This window comes from Lytechinus pictus, chromosome 11 (genome assembly GCF_037042905.1).
Source record: "Lytechinus pictus isolate F3 Inbred chromosome 11, Lp3.0, whole genome shotgun sequence".
In the NCBI taxonomy this organism is placed as follows: domain Eukaryota; kingdom Metazoa; phylum Echinodermata; class Echinoidea; order Temnopleuroida; family Toxopneustidae; genus Lytechinus; species Lytechinus pictus.
This window is the reverse complement of record NC_087255.1, coordinates 8,207,868-8,228,677: the sequence shown is the minus strand read 5'-3', so window position 1 is coordinate 8,228,677 and position 20,810 is coordinate 8,207,868. Positions and strand designations below refer to the sequence as shown.

The 20,810-nt window shown below is 36.1% G+C and overlaps 1 protein-coding gene across 1 annotated transcript in view; it reads left to right on the top strand.

Annotated features, from left to right (window-relative positions):
- The window catches only part of LOC129271369 (phosphatidylinositol 3-kinase regulatory subunit alpha-like), a 58,040-nt gene extending 38,513 nt beyond the window's left edge, over positions 1-19,527 (top strand). The window contains exons 12-21 of the mRNA XM_064106586.1: positions 1,548-1,642; positions 2,158-2,260; positions 4,234-4,329; positions 5,737-5,917; positions 7,236-7,358; positions 8,757-8,875; positions 11,072-11,248; positions 13,232-13,294; positions 14,070-14,237; positions 14,846-19,527. Coding sequence (XP_063962656.1) covers positions 1,548-1,642; positions 2,158-2,260; positions 4,234-4,329; positions 5,737-5,917; positions 7,236-7,358; positions 8,757-8,875; positions 11,072-11,248; positions 13,232-13,294; positions 14,070-14,237; positions 14,846-15,041 — 1,321 coding nt within the window. The 3' untranslated portion in view covers positions 15,042-19,527. The remainder of the gene's footprint in view (positions 1-1,547; positions 1,643-2,157; positions 2,261-4,233; positions 4,330-5,736; positions 5,918-7,235; positions 7,359-8,756; positions 8,876-11,071; positions 11,249-13,231; positions 13,295-14,069; positions 14,238-14,845) is intronic.
- Positions 19,528-20,810: the final 1,283 nt, after the last annotated feature.

Here is a 20,810-nt window from a genome sequence, read left to right as displayed (position 1 = left end):
AATGACACACAATCAGCGATCTTGGTGAAAAAAATGATGAATCCCATGTGATTAAAAAGGGAACAAAATAAACCTTGTCATGGAAGAGTTGTATATGTAGCTTTCTAAAGCGAAAGTTCTATGTCCGGTTTAAATTGTTGGTGAAATGTGGGTGCCTTCATCATCTCTTTGCTTTATAATCCATTATGCATTAAGTATATTTGGACACTGGAAATACATGTACATGTTTTTCTGTTAGATATTTTTAGATACTTTGGGGCTCCCCACTTCGAAGTTTAGTGTATGAAGACGTAATACCTATTAAAGGTGGATGTATGCTAAGATCCACGTGAATGTACTTAATGATAGTGTTTATCCTTTCCTCATCAACCAGTCATAAGTTTCACTTTCTTATGGCTATAATAATTTCTTATGATGAGCTGATTCATTAGAAAATTTAATAGGATTTTCCCCAAGAAGCTTCCTTTCATTCTATTTATTCTGGATCCATTTCTAAAGCTACAGTTCCGCTTTATCCTAGAGTCTGCTTTGAATATTTTTTTTTTACTTATATAAGCTGGACATAGTCATAGTAATACTAGATGCTTATGTAACTAATCTCTATAGTGAACTTTGATGTTTAAAGGATTTGTATGTCGATGATTTATTAATAAAAAAAAATATAAAAAATACTAGATGCTTTATATACTGTAGCACATCATATAATAGGCATTTACATACATGTAGCAACATCTATCTAGAAATAATCTATTCCGGGCCACGCTTATTACTTATTGTAATTTCAAGTCTTGGTGCTAGGGGGAGGGGGGGGGGGGGGTTCAACCAATTTAAAGGCATAAAAGTACTTTTAAAGGTAAGTCTGTAAATTTCGCTCGTCCATAATTTGAATAATCGCATTTTCAGACTATTATGAAGCTTAGCACTTGCTATTTGCATTTTCTAAGTAAAAATTTGCCCAGGTTGAATAGATTTTTGTGGTTCCAAGCGATTTGCCTTTGGTCTACATTTTACTCCATGACATGTACAGTGGAAATTTAGGAAAACCCATACAGGGATCAATCATATTTAACTTTGAATTATGAAATGATGAAGAAAATCTATTCATTGATGTTCTTACAAGGTTAAGACTATATTGGCGTTGATTCAGCATACTCATAACCATACCATAAGGGATAACTCTGTTTTAGAGGCCTCGAATCAGACTACAAATCTTGGACTTGTATTTCTTCAAAGTCTTTTTTAAGAGAACTCTGAAAAATCGTTCACAGTGAGTCTCAAACCTACGTCAATGATCTTGACTGCAGTGAACTCACAATAGCGAATCGTTTTACCGAACGCGTCACACCAAGCGAGCTGATTGGTGCATTGGAAATTACTCTATATTCTGTTCCATGAATATTCATGAGGCTTGGTCTGACTAAATAAACCCTATTGGGTACTGAGTCTGCCGAATCAACGCCAATATAGTCTTTAATAGCCTTCTTACAAATGCCATGCTGAACAGAAATACATGTAATTAAAACGTTATGTTTATTTGTGTTTTTCAGAAATGTCATCCGGAACACGAATGATCACAAGGAGATCGTTAACACGCTGATCGAACACGGGAGATGGGGAAACTCATCGGACGAAGACGCACCAGGTATATCCCACAATGATTAAAGACATATATTTTCTCTGATTTAAAAAGTTCTCATTTCGGTTCTTGGAAACGGATTAAACATGTGCCTTACATTGTAAAATACAAGTCCAAACATTTTCAAAACATGATATCTACATGAACTCTTTCAAAACTTTGGAGATGAAAATGAGTGGGGGTTGGTTTCAATGGCTATGTGTTCCAGCGACACTGTACAACAGATGAACCAAGCATGGCGTATGTACAGTGCATGCAATATACCCTGAATATATCATCACACATAAGAAGGTAGTCAACACAGCCAACAGAATTGTAAAGAAACCTTACAATGCAAATAGTCCAAAGTTGGACAATTTTGCATTGTACATTTGCATTGTATTTTTTTTATAATGATACTCCTTTCATGGAATAATCATGTTTCTTCTAATCCTCATTATGAGATTATTAGAAAGTATTTATTATTTTTAGTAATGCCCAACTAATTATTCTATATCTGCTTCATTGTATTGTTTTTCCAGAGCCTCCGCCAAGGAAGGGAGGTGGTGATTATATCAGCACTAGTAGCAATGACTATCCCAAGTCACTCACCGATGCTGAATGGTACTGGGGAAGTATATCAAGGTAAATAAAATCTTATAACTGTAGGTCAGTCATATAGATTCAAATGATACCATCATTTGACCAGGGCCCTATCTTACAAAGAATTCTTAAGACTCCCAAGACACGTGTAGCATATGGTGCGCGAGCTTTCTCTGCCTCAGCACCTTCTCTCTGGAATAATTTGCCGTTAAATTTAAGAATTATACCATCACTGGAGACCTTCAAATCCAAACTGAAGTCTTATCTTTTCTAGCAGTATTAGTTATTGGCACTTTGACACTCATCCAAACTTTCTTTCTTTTCTTGTGCGCCACGGAATAGAATATTTCTAGATAGATGGCGCTATATAAATGCCCATTATTATTATTATTATTATGATTAACCCAATCAATCGTAATTCTGTGGACATCCATCGGTGTCATAATTTTTTCTACATGAAATTTGCAAAATGTCCTTCGTATAAAACAAAGGGGAACACACTGAATTGTCAAGAAAACAATGAATTTATGTAATATACATCACATCCAAAAAACATTTTGAACAAACATGCATTTTAGATGTGAGCGTTGCTGGCTTTCCATAGTTGGGATTGATCAGATCAATCGCAGCTCTTTGTAAGACGGGGCCCTGAGCTGCAAGGATATTCCTTTAGTGAATGTAACAATGTCACTTGCCGCTTATAAGCTTATACACATTGGGGCCTCGTCTTTCAGAGAGTTGTGACTGATCCGATCAACCACAACTATGGAAAGCCAGCAGTGCCAACATCTAAAATGCATGTTTGTTCAAAATGTTTTCTAGATATGATGAATAGTCATTCATTCATTGATGTCTTGACAATTTAGTGTTCCATTTTTGTTTACCAAAGACATAATGCAAATTTCATGTAGGAAAAATTATGACATTGATGGATTTCCATATAGTTTAGGTTGGTTGAATCAATCACAACTCGTAGTAATACCTTGGTCACATTTGCTCTACGGCGGCCGTACGGCGAGTCGAAAACAGCCATTTTAACATTTTTTGTACCAACTATACATGTATATACATGTAGGTGGTTTGAATTAAAATTAATAAAACGGTTGTTTTTTACTCGCCGCCGTAGAGCAAATGTGACCAAAGTATAAGACAGGACCCAGAGCTGGAGCTAGCAGTGTGATTAACCAGGGCAGACTTTTATGGTGCGTCTACAAAACTAAGCAATATAACCAATATTGCCTTTTCTCTCTGTTTGATACATACTATTTCATGTTCAAAGAAGCTGTATTTCCCCATTCTGACCACATTTTCCCTCGGCGCTGTATGCTTCGGGCAAAATAAATTCCCATTGTAGATTAACTCTGCCAATGAATTGTAATTTTACATAGATTTAGGAATGCAATATCTGTAGAATAATACCCTGTGGAGAACTCATGCTATATTCGAGACTGGAAGCCAGATAAAAATTTATCAAAGTTCAAAGAAAATAGTATCAATTATCAGAATGAAGCAATAAAAATTGTGACGTGTGTCTATGTTGATGATATTGCACTTTTATGCACTTACATGTATAGGCCTAAGAGGACTCTGCACGCTAAAACAGTGTGGAGACTTTGTTGTTTTGTACATGTTGAAAAATTGTAAAACATTTCGTCTAAATATTCAAGCACAAGTGGAAGAGTGAATATGACATATAGACAACTTATTCCATATGACCTATTTGTATGTATTGTCTTTATGCAGAACAATTGTAATATTTCATCACTTTATTCTGGAACTTAATGTGAAAAGTCATGAAATTTATCATGTGAATTGATAGTCAATACTACAAAGAAGAGAAATAACTCATTGTATATAATATTGTGCTCCTTAACCTGGGGGGCTTTTGCACACAAAAAAACAATGTGTAGAATATTTTTTATACCAATCAATTGTAACATTTTGTCCCACTAGAAGGAGTGATTGAGACGATTCTTGAAACCTTTTTCATATGAACTATTGTGTTTTTATTGCAGGGAGGAGGTGAATGAGAAGCTGAAGGATATGCCCGATGGTACGTTTCTAGTACGAGACAGCAAGCAAGAGCCTGGCAATTATACTCTCACTCTCAGGTTGGTTCATCTAGAAATGTTATTTATTAAAAGGGATGCTCCGGGCTGAAAATAATGTGATTTAAACAGATAAAGAAAATTCAGACAAACAGAACATTGAAAATTTGATCGAAATTGGACAAGGAATAACAAAGTTTTGGCATTTTAAAGATTTGCATTGTTCCGGTGAAACAGGTCTAGGCATGTCTTCATGAATATTCAATGAGCAAATTGATGATGTCATATCCCCACTGGTTCTTTTGTATTTTATTATTTATGAAAACAAGTTTATTCAAATTTTTTCTACCAAGAGCTGAAAAAAAAATGGATTGACAACTGATTAAGTGCATTAGATATTCATTGCTTCAACTTATTTCATTATAAAGGAGACACATTATTTACACATGTATGAAAAAAATGAAACAATTATGATTTCATGTAATAACATAAGAAAAAGGAAAGTGGAGATGTGACTTTATCAGCCCACCTTATGAATATTAATAATGATGTGCATATAATTATTTCCATGAAATATTGCTTAACTTGAAAATTCAATAACTTAATTATTTGTTATCCGATTTTGATGAAAACAATGCACTTGCGACTCGTACAGCAGCGCGGCGTTTTGGCTTGCCTACAATGCATAATACACAAACGTCACATTCATACTTTGTGCTGAATGTCATAATAATCGAGTTACCCCTTTCGTTATCTGGAAGTTTACAAATCTTTCTGAAATTTTCAGTGCTGTTTCTGACATTATTTCATTGTGTTTCTTAGACTTTGTTTTCATCGCACTAAGGTCGGTGCTGTTGTCGTTAAGCGGATGTGACATCACATCCGCCCCCACCTATTGAATCAGATGACTGGGGTTATAAGAATCTGTAAGCGCTTAGATTAGTGCAGTGTATGGCTTTATGCCTCCTACATGTATAGTTAACCAGATAATTATGATTACTGTTTGATGGAAGTCCACAAGATAGTAATTAACTGAGTTATGATTTCAGCCCCAGGCTTCTCTGATTGGAAAGAAATTCACAATGGGACCCTATTGACATTTTGAGAACACATTGAGGTCCCAAATTCATGAACTTGGGTTAAATTGAATCCCTGAGATTTTTCAAATTTACAATTCTTTAAATCGGGTGAAGTAAACCCATGGGTCAAAATCGGCCAAATGGCATAGTTTTAATGAGTCATTTGATGTCGAATGATGTGATTTAACATACAGGTTTTTTAACTTAACATACTTTTGTGGAAAGCAACATCCCGGTGTTGAATTCGCCCCACATGCATGAATTTGTGCCAAAAAATTGCAAATACATGTAGGGATGCACCCCCTCATCATCATTTTTCATATAAAGCTTGAGCATTTAGAACTTTCTGGAACTCTTTCTCATGTATGTCTTCCTTGTATCATTAAAATAGGCACGGTGGGAGCAACAAACTAATCAAGATTGTCCACAAGAATCGGATGTATGGTTTCTCTGAGCCGCTAAGGTTTCACTCGGTGGTGGAGCTAATCAACCATTATCATCATGTGTCTTTAGCACAATATAACAACAGACTGGATGTGAGACTAACTTCTCCAATCTCAAGGAGAGAACAGGTATTAAGGCCTACATTAGATTATGGTATAAATCTTAAGATTATTTGTCTTTTGCAATTCGCATTCAGATCAGATTAGTTAACAGATTATGCCATGAATGTGCTAGATTAAAAGGTTTGAGGATACACATTGTATGTGCATATATTAAAGCTATTATGTAGTCCTTAAAAGGACTGTTTTGTTATCTTTTGGTGAAAGTTCTGTCAGGAAATGTGTTATCTCAAAATTGTGCATCTCTAAACATCTTTACCTAGTCTCAACATCATGCAAACCAAAAAGCAGAAATAAAAAAAAGTGGGATTTGCAAGTTTTAGAGCGTTTCATCAACATTTTTGTCGGATCTGACAACTTTCCTTGATGTTGCTTGGCTGAGGAGCACAGTGCCGATAGTTACTGTTGGATAAAATATACTTTGTTGTAAAAAACATCCAACATGTCCTCCAGTAAACCCTTGTTAGATTGTGAGAAGTAGAATTCACAATTCAATTTTTATAGAATTAAAGGGATCATTTCACTTTGTGAGCAGCTGATTTTAACAATTCTCAAACCAAGATGAAACATGTGTATGAGTGTTTGTATTTGTCCTCCAAAACCCCAGAAACACACCACAATATAGGATGAAAATCTCCAATTTAGACACAAGTAGCAATTTATTAGCCTGATTTTGAGAACCGTCTTTAGGACTCATTCAGCTTATGCCCAGTTTTCTCAAATTCAAAAAGTCTGTTTGGATGTATTGACTGCCTTCTGCTGTGTGTATCTCCTATGCACACACTAATATTAGCTGCACTTTGCATTCAGTGTATACCTTGTACACACTGTATGTATAGGTCATGCTGTGTTCATCTAGAGTTAATGTGTTGAAGTGCACAGATTTGCTGTATACACAGAGTCATTGAAACCAATCCCCAATTATCTTCAAACTTTGGTAACATCTCCAAAGTTTTAAAATAGTTCCTGTAGATATGATACTTTTGGGATGGTAAATTTTGGGATGGTATTTTTACACCATAAGCCTAATGTGTAGCCCATTTTAAAGAACCAAAATGAGAATTTTTGAAATCAGAACAAAGTGAAAGGATCACTTACATGTAATAGAGTCCAGTTTCCATTTATTTTGTGCTTATGATTATTACATTTTTGTGGGATATCACCTCTTAATCGTTGAATGGAATGAAAGTTTCTCTCAGGAAAAGCTTTGTTATTTTTAATAAATTGTAATATATTGAGAATGTATAGTTAGGTTTTAGTGAATATACTATCGGTACAGCATGGTGTGTATGTCTGATATCACATTGTTTTTTTTTTTTTTTTACAGGAGGATATGCAAGACAATGACATTGGTATTGTCATACAACAACTCAAAGATAAGAACAAGGAATATCAAGACAAGACCAAGCAGTACGATGAACTTTATGAACAGTACAACAAATTGGCACAGGTCAGTCAAACCTAAAAAAAAAAAAAATTATGGAATTATATTGTGGTATTGGGTATGTTACTCATTTGTTTAATCAGTGCCCTGTCTTACAAAGAGTTACGATTGATCTAATCAATCGTAACTCTATGGAAATCCATTAGTGTCATAGTTTTTTTCTACGTGAAATTTGCACAATCTCCTTTGATAGGTAACAAGGAGTATCACACTGAATTTTCATGAGAAAAATAAATGTACATGTATGATTGGTATTTTGAACAAATTTGCATTTTGCAAATTGTATTTGATCGGATCAATCGCAACTCTTAAAGACAGGGCCATGGGCCCAGTCTTACAAAGAGGTACGATTGATCCGATCAATTGCAACTATGGAAAGCCAGCAAAGTCAACATATAAAATGCATGTTTGTTCCAAAAAAAATCTAGATATGAATGTATATCCATTAATTCATTGATTTCTTGACAATTTGGTGTGATCTCCTTTGTTTACAAAGGACATTTTGCAAATTTTTTGTAAAAAAAAATTATGACACTGATGGATTTCCATAGAGTTACGAATGATTAGATCAATCGTAACTCGTAAGACAGGGTCCAGATGTGGTTTTCTTAGCATCCAAAGAGTGTCTGGAACTACGGTCTGTCCAATGTGTTAACAGTGGAAGTGTCATCCGAGGATTTTAATCTTGCCTTCAGAACATAGGGTCATCGTGTAAATCATATCATTTTTTCCAAGTGACCTTCAGCAAGGCATCAGTCTACATACCATATGCACTTTGTCAAACACCAAACATAACTCTAGAAATGATAGGAAATCTTGATCTTTTGAGTTGCCTTTCAACACCAGCCTTTCTGCAATGGGCTCCTTGAGTATGAACAGAACTTTACTGATATCGGTTGAACACCTTGGTGATATAATATTATATGACACCTAGATAGATCCTTATCATTTGATTGGTTGTTTGATATCGATCATTCAGCCCATTTTACAATGACGTCAACAACTGCAATTTTGGATCCATACGATTTCGTCAATTGCATGGCACACCCAGACTGCAGGCAGCCATCCATCACCCGTGTTTGCAGCGCCCATGTTGTATACTGTACGCCACAATCAACAGACCAAGCTCGCACTGCATGAGCATATTTTGCATCGAAATTCATAAACTTCATATGAAAAAAGAATCTATTTTAGGTGTCATATAATCCAAATAATGAATGTTCTTACCATTCGTGCAATGTACAGAATACTTAATTCGGTGAAAGATGAAATGTTTGATCCATTCAACTCGGCTACGCCTCGTTGAATGGATCATTTCATCTTTCACCCCATGAAGTATTCTGTCCACTGCACTCCTAAACATTCATTATTTGTATATTGTTTCATTCTTTGTTTCTGATACAGGAGATCAAGACAAAACGTCAAGCCCTGGATGCATTCAACGAGATTGTGACGATGTTAGAAGAACAACTTCAGGTACATAAGAGCTACCACCAAGACTGCCATCCTGCTGAAAAACAAATGTAAGTTCCAGTGAGTTCCAGGGGCTGAATCCAGGAAAGTGTATTTGCAAGGACTGCCTTTCTTGTTGCCGATATATTATGATAATGAATAATGATAATAGGCATTTATATATTGCCATCAATCTAGAAATAATCTATTCCGAGGAGCACTGTTGTCATTATCCCAGCTTTAGCTGGAGCTGTCTTCCAGCGCTCGGTGCATGCAAGGAATTAAACCTGCTAGGTACCCATTCACCTCACCTGGGTTGAGTGCAGCACCATGTGGATAAGTTTTTTGCTGAAGGTAAACGCTCCATTGCTGGGATTCAAACCCACGGCCCTCTGATTGAAAGAAGAGAGTCAGAACTACTAGAGCACAACGCGCCAGTTGTATTATGGTGTGCCCTGTGAGACACCTTTCAAAGAATTATTTGCAAACCTGTTTTATTCACCCTTTCATGTTAATGAGTTGTGTTGTTTATGAATAATATAATATCTTATTTCATATAAGTTGATTTGAATGTGAGGTAATTGATTTTAAAGGTTGGGAATAAGTTTGCAAATGGCGCCTTGTGAGGTCCATCGTAAGAATTCGATGACAAAAATCTATGGCCCTTGCAAAGATCTGTTTTTGCAATCAGCCCCAGGTCCCGATGTGCTGCTACCGCTGGAAAACTGCTGAGCCCCATCTTACAAAGAGTTGCCATTGCTTGATATGAAATAACTGGCACTTAACTTATACAAATTGAGATTGATTTGAATCCATGCAACTCTTTGTAAGACATGGCCCTGGTTGTTCTATAATGCACATTTCCATAGAATCATAAAGAAGTTGGTCTTATTGTGGGCCTAATGATCTTCACAATTCAAGGAATTAGAGATAGTTGAGGGTTTTTTTTGTCTGGGAAGGCTAGTGAGAACATTTTCTTTTTCTGAGTGATCTAAAGCTGTTGATGAAATTTGATTAGATTTTGTTGGTCCCACTGAAAGGGTTTTAGACAAAGTGGTGTTTTTTCAATGCTTTTTTATTGTTTAGACACATAGGGTGTAGACAATTGGGCAATTTACCTATGGGTCTAAAACCCCCCCCCCCAAAAGATAATATGAAGTTGAAATTTATCTATGGGTGTTAGACCAAATGGCAAAATACCACCAGTTTTTTATACGCCCGTCCTAGATGGGACGTATTATGGTATCACGCTCGGTGTCCGTCCGTCTGTCCGTCCGTTAACTTTTTCTTTTAAACGCAATAACTTCAGTTTGACTTAACCTAGGCTCATATAATTTGGTGTGTATGATACTACATGTAGCATGGATCCCAGGAAGCCTATTGCTTTTGAGGTCCAAAGGTCAAGGTCACAGTGATGTGTTTTCATCTTACCCTTCTGCAGTCCTTGTAAACGCGATAACTTCAGTTTAACTTAAGCTAGGCTCAAATGATTTGATGTGTATAATACTAGCATGGAGCCCAGGAAGCCTATTGGTTTTGAGGTCAAAAGGTCAAGGTCACAGTGACATGTTTTCATCTTACCCTTCTGCAGTCCTTGTAAACACGATAACTTCAGTTTAACTTAAGCTAGGCTCAAATGATTTGGTGTGTATGATACTAGCATGGATCGCAGGAAGCCTACAGATTTTGAGGTCAAAAGGTCAAAGGTCAAGGTCACAGTGACATGTTTTCATCTTACCCTTCTGCAGTCCTTGTAAACACGATAACTTCAGTTTAACTTAAGCTAGGCTCAAATGATTTGGTGTGTATGATACTAGCATGGATCCCAGGAAGCCTATTGATTTTGAGGTCAAAATGTCAAGATCACAGTGACATGTTTTCATCTTACCCTCCTGAAGTACTTGTAAACACTATAACTTTAGTTGAACTTAACCTACGCTCATATAATTTGGTGTGTATGATACTAGGCTAGATCTCAGCAATTCTATTGATTTTGAGGTCAGAAGGTCAAAGGTGAAGTCGCCACCTTCCACTTTGCTTGCTTGACCAATAACTCCATTTTCCATGTTACGGACGGGCATATTATGTGCCCGCCTTAGCGACACTCTTGTTTACAAAGTGGCATTTGAGAGCAGACCTTGTGGTAATTCAGCAATGGGTTTTAGACAAGAGGAATTGACCAAATGACACAGATTGTTTTTTTTTGTGGACAAAGTGGGGATATACCAAGTGTCAATGCACTAATGGATGATTTGTTCGTTGTTCAGGCTGCTACAGAACTTTGAAAGACTAGAAAATCGTCAGCAGGAAGTGAAAGATAGCAGGGAAAACTTGGAAGAACAGCTGAAGAGAGAGATCGAGGAGAGCAGGGAGTGCGACCGGACTATGAACAGCCTCAAACCTAATATCTTGGATCTACGCAATCTAAGAGATCAGTATGTTGTGTAAGTACATGTAAAACCCTTCGTTTTTCTGTCGTCAGAGGGGAATGTGATGCTTTACACTGCCGGCCCATGGTGGATTGCTGATTCGTCTACTGCCAACTTGTCCACTCATCACATGGTCTACCTTCATTTTAGTCTAATGCCATTCCGTCCATCAACATTTCGTCTAACAAACATTTGGTCCAATAATCATTTGGTCCAATCAGCACTTTGTCTAATCACCAGTTCGTCTATGACCATTTTGTCTAATAACCAGTTGGTCTAATGTCCATTTTATTTTCATTCATTTCGCCCAATTAACGCTTATCCAATGAGACCAAATGGTAAATGGATTAAATGGCAATTGGACCAACTGGTTATTATTCGAAATGGTGTGTGGACAAAATGGCAACAAGACCATGTGAAGAGTGGACGAATTGATGGTGGACCAAACGATAGTAGACGAGTTGGACAACCTGGCATAAGACCAATTGAAATAAACCCTGGCCCACCACCAAGAGCGAGTTTGGTTCATAACGGGCTTAAAGGAGAATGAAACCCTTGAAACCAGCTGAATCCATATCAAAGAGAAAAATCAAAGAAACATTGTTGAAAGTTTGAGGAAGATTGAATGAATAATAAGAAAGTTATGAGCATTTGAATATTGAGATCACTAATGCCATGTAGATCCTCCCATTGGCAATGCGACCAAGATCTGTGATGTCACACACGTACAACTCCCTCATTACTTTAGTACTCATTTCACTTATATTCTCACTTTTATAGAGTCTATCACAAGGTGAGGTGTTCTCTTTATGAGAGGACAAGTGCAGGGGTTTCACTACATTATATCATTGATGAATCGTTTGTCATATGATTAGAATGAGCAAAAGAGATGTTTTAAAGTATATTTTCAGTGTCCAAAAGGGGAGAGTTGTTCATCTGTGACATCATAGATCTTGGTCACATTGCCAATGGGAGGATCTCCATAGCATTAGTGATCTCAACATTCAAATGCTCATAACTCTTCTATTGCTAGTCCTATTTTACTCAAACTTTTGTTGATCTTATTCTTTGATTTTTCTGCCTTCACAAAAGCTAACTTGCTCCAAGAGTTTCATTCTCCTTTAAACTCCCGGTGAGTGGTGGGAGAACCAGCTGGTGATTCCCATGGTAATGTTTGAGGGTTTATTTCCAATTTGTCTAATACTAATTCGTCCAATTGCCAGCTCGTCTACTATCATTTGGTCTACCATCAGTTCGTCTGCTATCCACATGGTCTAAATGCTTTTTCGTCCACTCGCCATTTCGTCTAATAACCAGTTGGTCCAGTAGCCATTAAGTCCATATACCATTTGGTCTAATTGGACTGTGTGTTAATCGTGCAAGATGAATGAAAATGAAATGGATATTAGATCAACTGATAATGAGACGAAATGGTCATAGGAGAAATGGTGATTCGACGAAGTAATGATTGGACCAAATGGTTGGTAGACAAATTGTTGATGGACGGAATGGCATTTGTTTCCAGTTTATTTCCAATGCAACACAAGAAATGATTTGACTGAGTCCCAATTATTTAACCAATCACAAAATCTAGCATTAACCTGGGATGGTTTGCATTTGCTCAAAATTACTTGCCCACCAAAAAACTTCTTTTATGAGAAATCCAGAAGTGACTTTTGATTGATGTTGGCCTGTTATTCAACTGAGCCATTATGGTATGGAAACATATTTACTCAGATGTTTTGTGTATATCCTAAATACTTACATCGTGCATCTATTTGAATTTCAGGATAGTTATGTTATGGCTGTAGAACAGTAGATAATGATATGATTATAATATCTTGGATCTACTTTCCTAAATTGTAGAGATCAGTATGTATTGTACATAAAATATAAAAAATGAAAATATCTGTTCAGTATATTCAATAAGTTAATTGTAACAGTGTTTGTTAAAATGTACCAAACTTCGATGGTTCTTTTCTTTCCTTTATCTCACAGTTGGCTCGCAAGGAAAGGTGTAAGACAAGACAAGATCAATAGCTGGTTGGAAAGTCAAGACGGGTAAGTGACAAATTTTTATAATTTCTTACATAGTGATGAAGCGGATGAATATGATAATGAATGAAGATGATTGTAATGATGGTGATGATGATGATGATGATGATGATGATGATGGTGATGGGGATGATGGTGATGGTGATGATGTTGATGATGATGGTGATGATGATTATGATGATGGTGATGAAGATGATGGTGATGAGGATATGATGGTGGTGGTGATGATGATGATGATGATGACGATGATGAGGATATGATGGTGATGATGATGATTTTGATGATGATGATATGATGGTGATGATGATGATGTGATGATGTGATGATGATGATGTGATGATGATGATGATAATGATGATGTTGATGATAATTATGATAAGGATGATGATGGAAATGACAAGGTTATTGGTGGAAATGATGATGGGGATGAGAATCGAGCTGATGGAGATGAAGATGATGGTGATAATATTCTTCATGGTCTTTGCACCATACATATGTTTAAAAATAAACATTCAAAAGTTACACTACTCCAAAGAAAGTTATATTCAAAGGTCTTGTACAAATATGAATCTTGTATAGAGTTTTTAAATGTCCCAGATTGTCAATTTCATGCATTTTCCTTCAACCTCAATGTTTGGGGCTACAAAGAAATAAATTTATGAAATTGTCTGGAGATTTTTTAGCAGACGTGTGAACAAATTAAGATTTGGTGAATGAGGATATTGCAGAAATGACCCGATATGAAACTGTAATTTTGTGTATCGTTGTTTTTCTTCCATAGAACGGTTGTAACTGGAGAGAAAGATGTGCAATATCATAACAATGAATCTCTGTGGCTGCTACCGGATACAACCAGAGCAAAGGCTGAACAGTTACTCTATGGCAAGGCTAAAGGCACATTCCTAATACGTAGGACCCGAGAACAAATCGATTGGGCCTGTTCCATTGTGTAAGTACACGTATTCATATTGTTGTGATCTCGTAAAGATATTTAGGTTTTATTATTTTCAATTAGTCTGTATTGTCAGAACTGAAAAATTATCTGCTCATCCAAAGCTCACTTGAATTGAATTGAGTGTTCAAATTATAAACACTAATTTAGTGATGTTGAATTACATAATTATGCATGCTTGCCACACTCAGTTTCAACTTACTATTCTCGATTAGTATGAGTGCATGTCACATGCAGTCAAATTTAAACCGGAAACAACTAGACAATTCTGTAGAAAAATGCATTATTTCCAATAGTTATATGGAAGACCTCCCTGAAATGACTCGCCATTTCTTTCAAGTTTACGTCGAAAGATGTAGCGTTATCAAATTACGGCTCAGGTGTGCATGAAAATAGAGTTTTGAAAAATTTAGCTATCAGTTCTTGTGTCGCCTGCAAAGCACAGCGAGACTGAAGGCGCCGTTTTTTTGACGGTGGCGTTGACATTGAAATCTTTATGCCATATCATGTCGTCAAAAGCATAAATTTTAACTAAATGCTGTCGAGAATCCATCTTCTTATAACTGAGACCTACATCTTCAGACTGACCTTTTCTATTCCTGCAGGGCAAAGGACCAAGGTGAAGTGTGCCACTGTAAGATCAACTATACATCAACGGGCTACGGATTCGCAGAGCCCTACAACCTGTACGCATCTCTTCTGGAACTGGTCCTGGCCTATCAACAGATCAACTTGGCCCAGCATAACGAGGAGCTGGACACTATGTTAGATTACCCCGTCTATGGCCCCCAGCCACGATAGAGCAGCGTACTAGGGCTTGTATTCTGAATTCAGGTCTAATTTCAACTCTGGTTCAACTATGGATGGCCAAAAGTGACAAACCATTATTAGGGTCCCGTAAAACAATGCTTAGCAATCATTGTATAATATTTGATTTACAATTGATTCCATTGACTACAATGTACAATTAATCGTAAAAATCAAGCCTACGATTAATCGCTAACCTTTGTGTTACGGGACCCAGGAGAGTTACTGTCTATCAGCAAATTTGGCGCTCATATCGTTCATAATTGTCTGGGAATGATAATTAAATGTTTTTCACCATGAAATCATTGGTTAACACAGTAAACAAATGAAATATATATTGTAAACAGAGTGTTGACATTTTCCGTTTCCCATATTATCACAGACTTGGACCATATTGGCCCAAGTTGAAGTGGACTTCAGAATAAGGGCATAGGTCCCTGGGCTAGTATTAACTCTGTCTGGCAATGAAGTCTGTATTTTTCCTCTAGAATTCAAATTCATATTGGACCTGAGTAATTATGTAATTCTGTATGGCAATTAAGCCTGTATTTTTCCTCTAGAATTTAAACTCAAATTGGACCCAAGTTATTTACTTAGGAAGCAAATGTCAAAGACTGTTTTTTACTGAGGTTCATTTCAATAGTAAATTGCCATTTGGTCTACACCCACTCTGTCTACTTTTCATTTGGTCTAACTCCACACGGTCTAATCCTAGTTTGTCTACCAACCAGTTTGTCATCTTACCATGTTGTTTAAATGCCATGTCGTCCATTTATTGTTTTGTCTATTTTCCAATTGCTAATTTTGTGGTGGCATCATGGTTTGGTATGTGGAGGCGTTGTGGTCTAGTGGTTAGGACTCTCGTCTTTCAATCTGGGGGACGTGGGTTCCATTCCCAGCCATGGCGTGATTTCCTTCCGCAAGAAATTTACCCACATTGTGCTGCACTCCACCCAGGTGAGGTGAATGGATACCCGGTAGGAAAAAATTCCTCGAATGCCAGAGCGCCTGTAGGCAGCACGGCAATAGCCGGGTAATAACAATAATAATATTATTGTAATGTGCAGTTGAGTATATACATATAAAAATTGCGCAATATTAATGTACTGTTATTATTATTATTATCTATTTTGTGTAATGTATCCACTTGATCTAACATCACTTGGCTGACATGATTAGATGAAGTGTTAAATATCAAAATTTTTCATTTGACAATGTGCAAAAGAGTAAGGGGACAAAGTGGAAACCAGGTGGGTGTTTCATAAAGCTGTTAGTAAGTTAAGAGCGACTTTAAGAACGACCGGTGATCCTTTCTAGTGGTAAACGGTACATTCATAGGCGATGGTTCAGCGCGTGAGAAAGGATCACCAGTCGTTTATAAAGTCGCTCCCAACTTACGAACAGCTTTATGAACGGCCCCCAGACCACATGGGCAGTAGGCTAAAGGTTACTAAACAGTTAGCCAAAATGAGTAGTTAGACCAAGTGACAAATTGATGGTAGACCAAGTTTGTTTTTGCCATGATGGTGTTGAAACAATCCGAGATTTGGACTATCTGCTAGTAGACCAATGGAACACAAATCATTTCAGTGGCACATTCATCCTCAAACTTTCATGAACAATGGTATGAGTGTGGCACTTATTTTTATTGCATTCTAAAATATTGAATTAAGTACATATGCTATTATGCTGAAGTGTAAAAGAAAGTGTTAACTCTTTATTTATGTCCCTAGTATTGAATCAAATACTGGCCCAGACGTACATGTAGCATCACAGTATGGATCGAATATATGTTTTATGTTTATTATCATTGAATGAAAATTCTATTTGTACAAAATTTGTAATGAATTGCATTTGTACATTTAATCATGCAATTATCAGAGATATATTGTTGAAAGATATTTTTTGAGTATAGAAACAAAATATTGCTATCATCGGTCGATGTACATGCTGTACAAATGAGTCAAATTGAAGTCTATTTTATTTTCTCGATGCTCTCCAAATACGTGTTTGTTGTTTGAGGAGCCCATAAGCTGCAACTCTGATGTTTTCTTCAATGGTTTCATTGCATCTGGAATGTATAGAGGGCAGGGATGACCAGGATTGTGTATTATATTATATGAAATGTTGATATGGATGCTAATCAAACGATTGGCTGAAATCTGTCACATGACCAGTCATTTATTTCAGCTATCAGTCAAATCTGCTATTGACTGGTACAAATGACTTGTTCTATTAACCGCCCGGTCATGGTTTTGAGATGAGGATGGTATAGCAAATAATAACATCCCACATCACTATCTTATAAAACATTTAAAGGAAAATGAACCTTTGGAACAAGATAGCTTGCGTGAAAACTGATAAATCAAAGAAGCAGATCAACAAAAATTTTGAGAAAAAATGAATAAATAATAAGTTATAAACATTTGAAGATAAGATCATTATTGTACCGTAGATCCTCCCACTGGCAATGTGACAATTATGTGTGATGTCACATGTGAATAATTTCCCCATTACTTTTGTATATACTTAAACTGCCTCTTTTATCACATCTGTCGGTAGATCATGTACTCTTTCTACAGGAGGGCATGTAATGCAGATTTTTAAAATATACATTATGGATTAAGAGTTTGTATCACTGTAAGAAAGAGCAAAAAGAGACTTTTGGGGTATTTTATAGTCCATCAAATGGAATGGGAGGATCTCTATAGCATTAGTGATCGCAATATTAAAATGCTCATAACTTTCTCATTATTTGTCCAAACATTCTTTGATCTTATTCTTTGTTTTTTCAGTTTCCACACAAGCTAACTTGTTCCAAGGGTTACATTCCCCTTTACATGTAATACACATTATTTTGCTCGGGTATTAGAATTACCCACACTCGTTGCCTTTTAAACAGTCTTAACCCCCTTGGCTGTGCCTCAGGCATGTTTCAAACGTACCTTGTGCGGGTAGTTCTTACTAATGCCCTCATTGATTTGTTTATTTGATATTATAGATCGTGGAGACAATGACTTCAGTTACCTGTTATGTGATGTATTCTGTTCTTCCTTTTTTGTAATTTTTTTCCGGTTTTGTTTTATTTGCCTTTCATCGTGGTGAACTCACAATCCAAAGTGCCCTGAAGCAAGATGGACTTAATCTTGATAGAGATGGTTGGGTCTAGCGTTACTAAGGGACAATTTCGCACTGTTTTCAAAGTCTTATTAGACTGATATCACACTTACATATTCACAATATTGTGGTCTTTGATTGAAAATGTCCATCATGGGTAGATCAAGTAACATGTTCTTGCTGGGTAGTTTAAGCACTCTTGATATTGTTTCCATCATTTCCCCCCAAAATTTAATGTTCTATCTTTTCCAATATATTTGTTGCTTCTGTGGCTAATATGATAACCAACATATCCGTACCATCTACATTAATCCTGATGGCATGACCAAATTTGCCTTGAATAAAAGGAGTTTGCAGTAATCTAAAGTTAATTTAGAAATGACCCAATATCAACATTTTCTAATTGACTTTTGTCTAATGTTGGCTTTCAAGGGTACACAATGTCAATTATATGTGTAATCTGATCAAAGATGTATACTACACGTACATGTAAGTCTTTAAAATCAAGACATCTTTAGTGCAGCTGTATTTCTCTTCTCGTAAAATATTTACTTATGTAGATTATTTTATAGATATTACTCGCTTCCTTCTGTTTTTGGTTAGTTCTTGGTTTTCCTTGAAAGATGATTTTAATGAGCTTCATTTTACTGCAAGTGTGTTGGGAATAGCATCCATGTAGCAGTACATCATACATGTACTTGTTTGGACAGTGACTTCTCTTTTCCATTGTTTCATTTTTTTTTTGGGGGGGCGGGGTGATGGGGATAGTCTCATGGTTAAATAAAATGGAAAATATAAGATTAAAGAAGATTTGAATGAAGTTATTTACACAAAGGGTAGAAATCATTAAAAAGAAATAGTTGATTTGAGGTTTGATGTTATTCATTCACTAAAAGTGAATTTGAAACATTAGTTTAAAGTTATGTGTACTATTGGTCACCTAATACCCTGTCTCATTTGTATTTTTCATAAGTGAACTGTTGTAAGTTGCCTCTTTCTTTTACCCTCTTGGCTTTTATCTTTAAGTACATGTATACATAAACTTAAAATGTAAAAAGGAAGAGATAGTCTTGCTATAAATCCTTTTCTATGCTTAGACTAATAGATTTATAATTCAAATGCCTATGGTATCCATCTGCAGTATATACATGTATCAATGTAAACGATATTCTTATGCCCGATATTATCTTCTTGTGTGCTCTTTTGGTAATGCTGGCTCAACCAGTCTACAACAATTTGGATATCAATTAGGTTATATGATTTAAAATAGTATTGCTTGATATGCAAGGAGTAAAAGGGCAGGAATGAGGAATATCTGAGAAAAGGCATTGTGTATATTTTGATTGAGGTACTAAAAATTCACAAAAAAATATTTTCTTGCTAAATTTTCCATTTATTTCTCTATATTAGATCTGCTTATATTTGGATGTCACAAAGAAAGTTTTATTTTACTTTATTTCAGAACTGTTAATTCAAGCAAGAGAACTAGTTTTTTAATATTAAATATGAGAAGTAATTCTAGTCCTTACACGAAGCATTTAAATTGATTGAAAATAGCTGCATGGTGGGTTAAAATGATGTAGGATGTCGTTGCCTTGTTCACAAGATGTATTTTTAAAAAATTTGCTTTGTAAAGATAAGATACCTGCAATGAAAAAAGGAGGATGTGTAAGAATACACTTAGAATATATATGAGGAATATATAAACAGTCATTGAATTAATTTAATCACACACAAAAAAAACCACAATAACTTGGTGGTGTTTCACAAAGATTTACTTTATAAGTATGACTTAATGTCGCACTTAAAAAATGCCTAGTTGTGTGCGTTATAAACAGCATTACAGCATTGGTCAGATCATGCCAAGAGGACGAGCAATACTGAGTATTAATCAAGAAGATTGCGCGTTGCATATCATTTACGGGTCAGCACTTAAGTACGACTCTTAAGTTGTACTTAGATATTTGTGAAACACCCCCCAGGTCAAGAGTAACATCAACTTTCTTATTCAAGATTGATAGTACCATTAAACTGCTGTTTGGTTGTCTTCATTTCAGGGAATAATTTTGCTTTTCAAATTTGAATAACATTTTTGGTCATAAGAGAAAAGCTCTCAACTAAGTATTGTACATGTACAGTCCTATGTAAAAATATGCTATACAAAAGTCTATGCATAGCAGTCTGTCAAAAATGTGGAGCAAATGCGATGCGATACCAGGAAAATTATTACCTGCATTTGTATTGTTTTTCATATGGGTTTTTCTTCTCTTCTTTGTCATAAACCATTTTCTGTTTCACCTCATTGTGGCGTTGTGGCCCAGTGGATTAGTCTTCTGACTTTGAAACAGAGGGTCGGGGGTTTGAATCCCAGCCATGGCATAATTTCTTTCAGCAAGAAATTTATCCACATTGTGCTGCACTCAACCCGGGTGAGGTGAATGGGTACCCGGCAGGATTAATTCCTTGAATGCACGAGCGCTGAAAGGCAGCTCGAGCTAAAGCCGGGGTAATAATAATAACGCACTTCGGAATAGAATATTTCTAGATAGATAGCACTATATAAATGCCTAGTATTATTCATCAAACCACAAAGTTCCCAATCAACAAATGAAATTTTTGATCGATGTGTCCAAAGCTGTGTGTTGA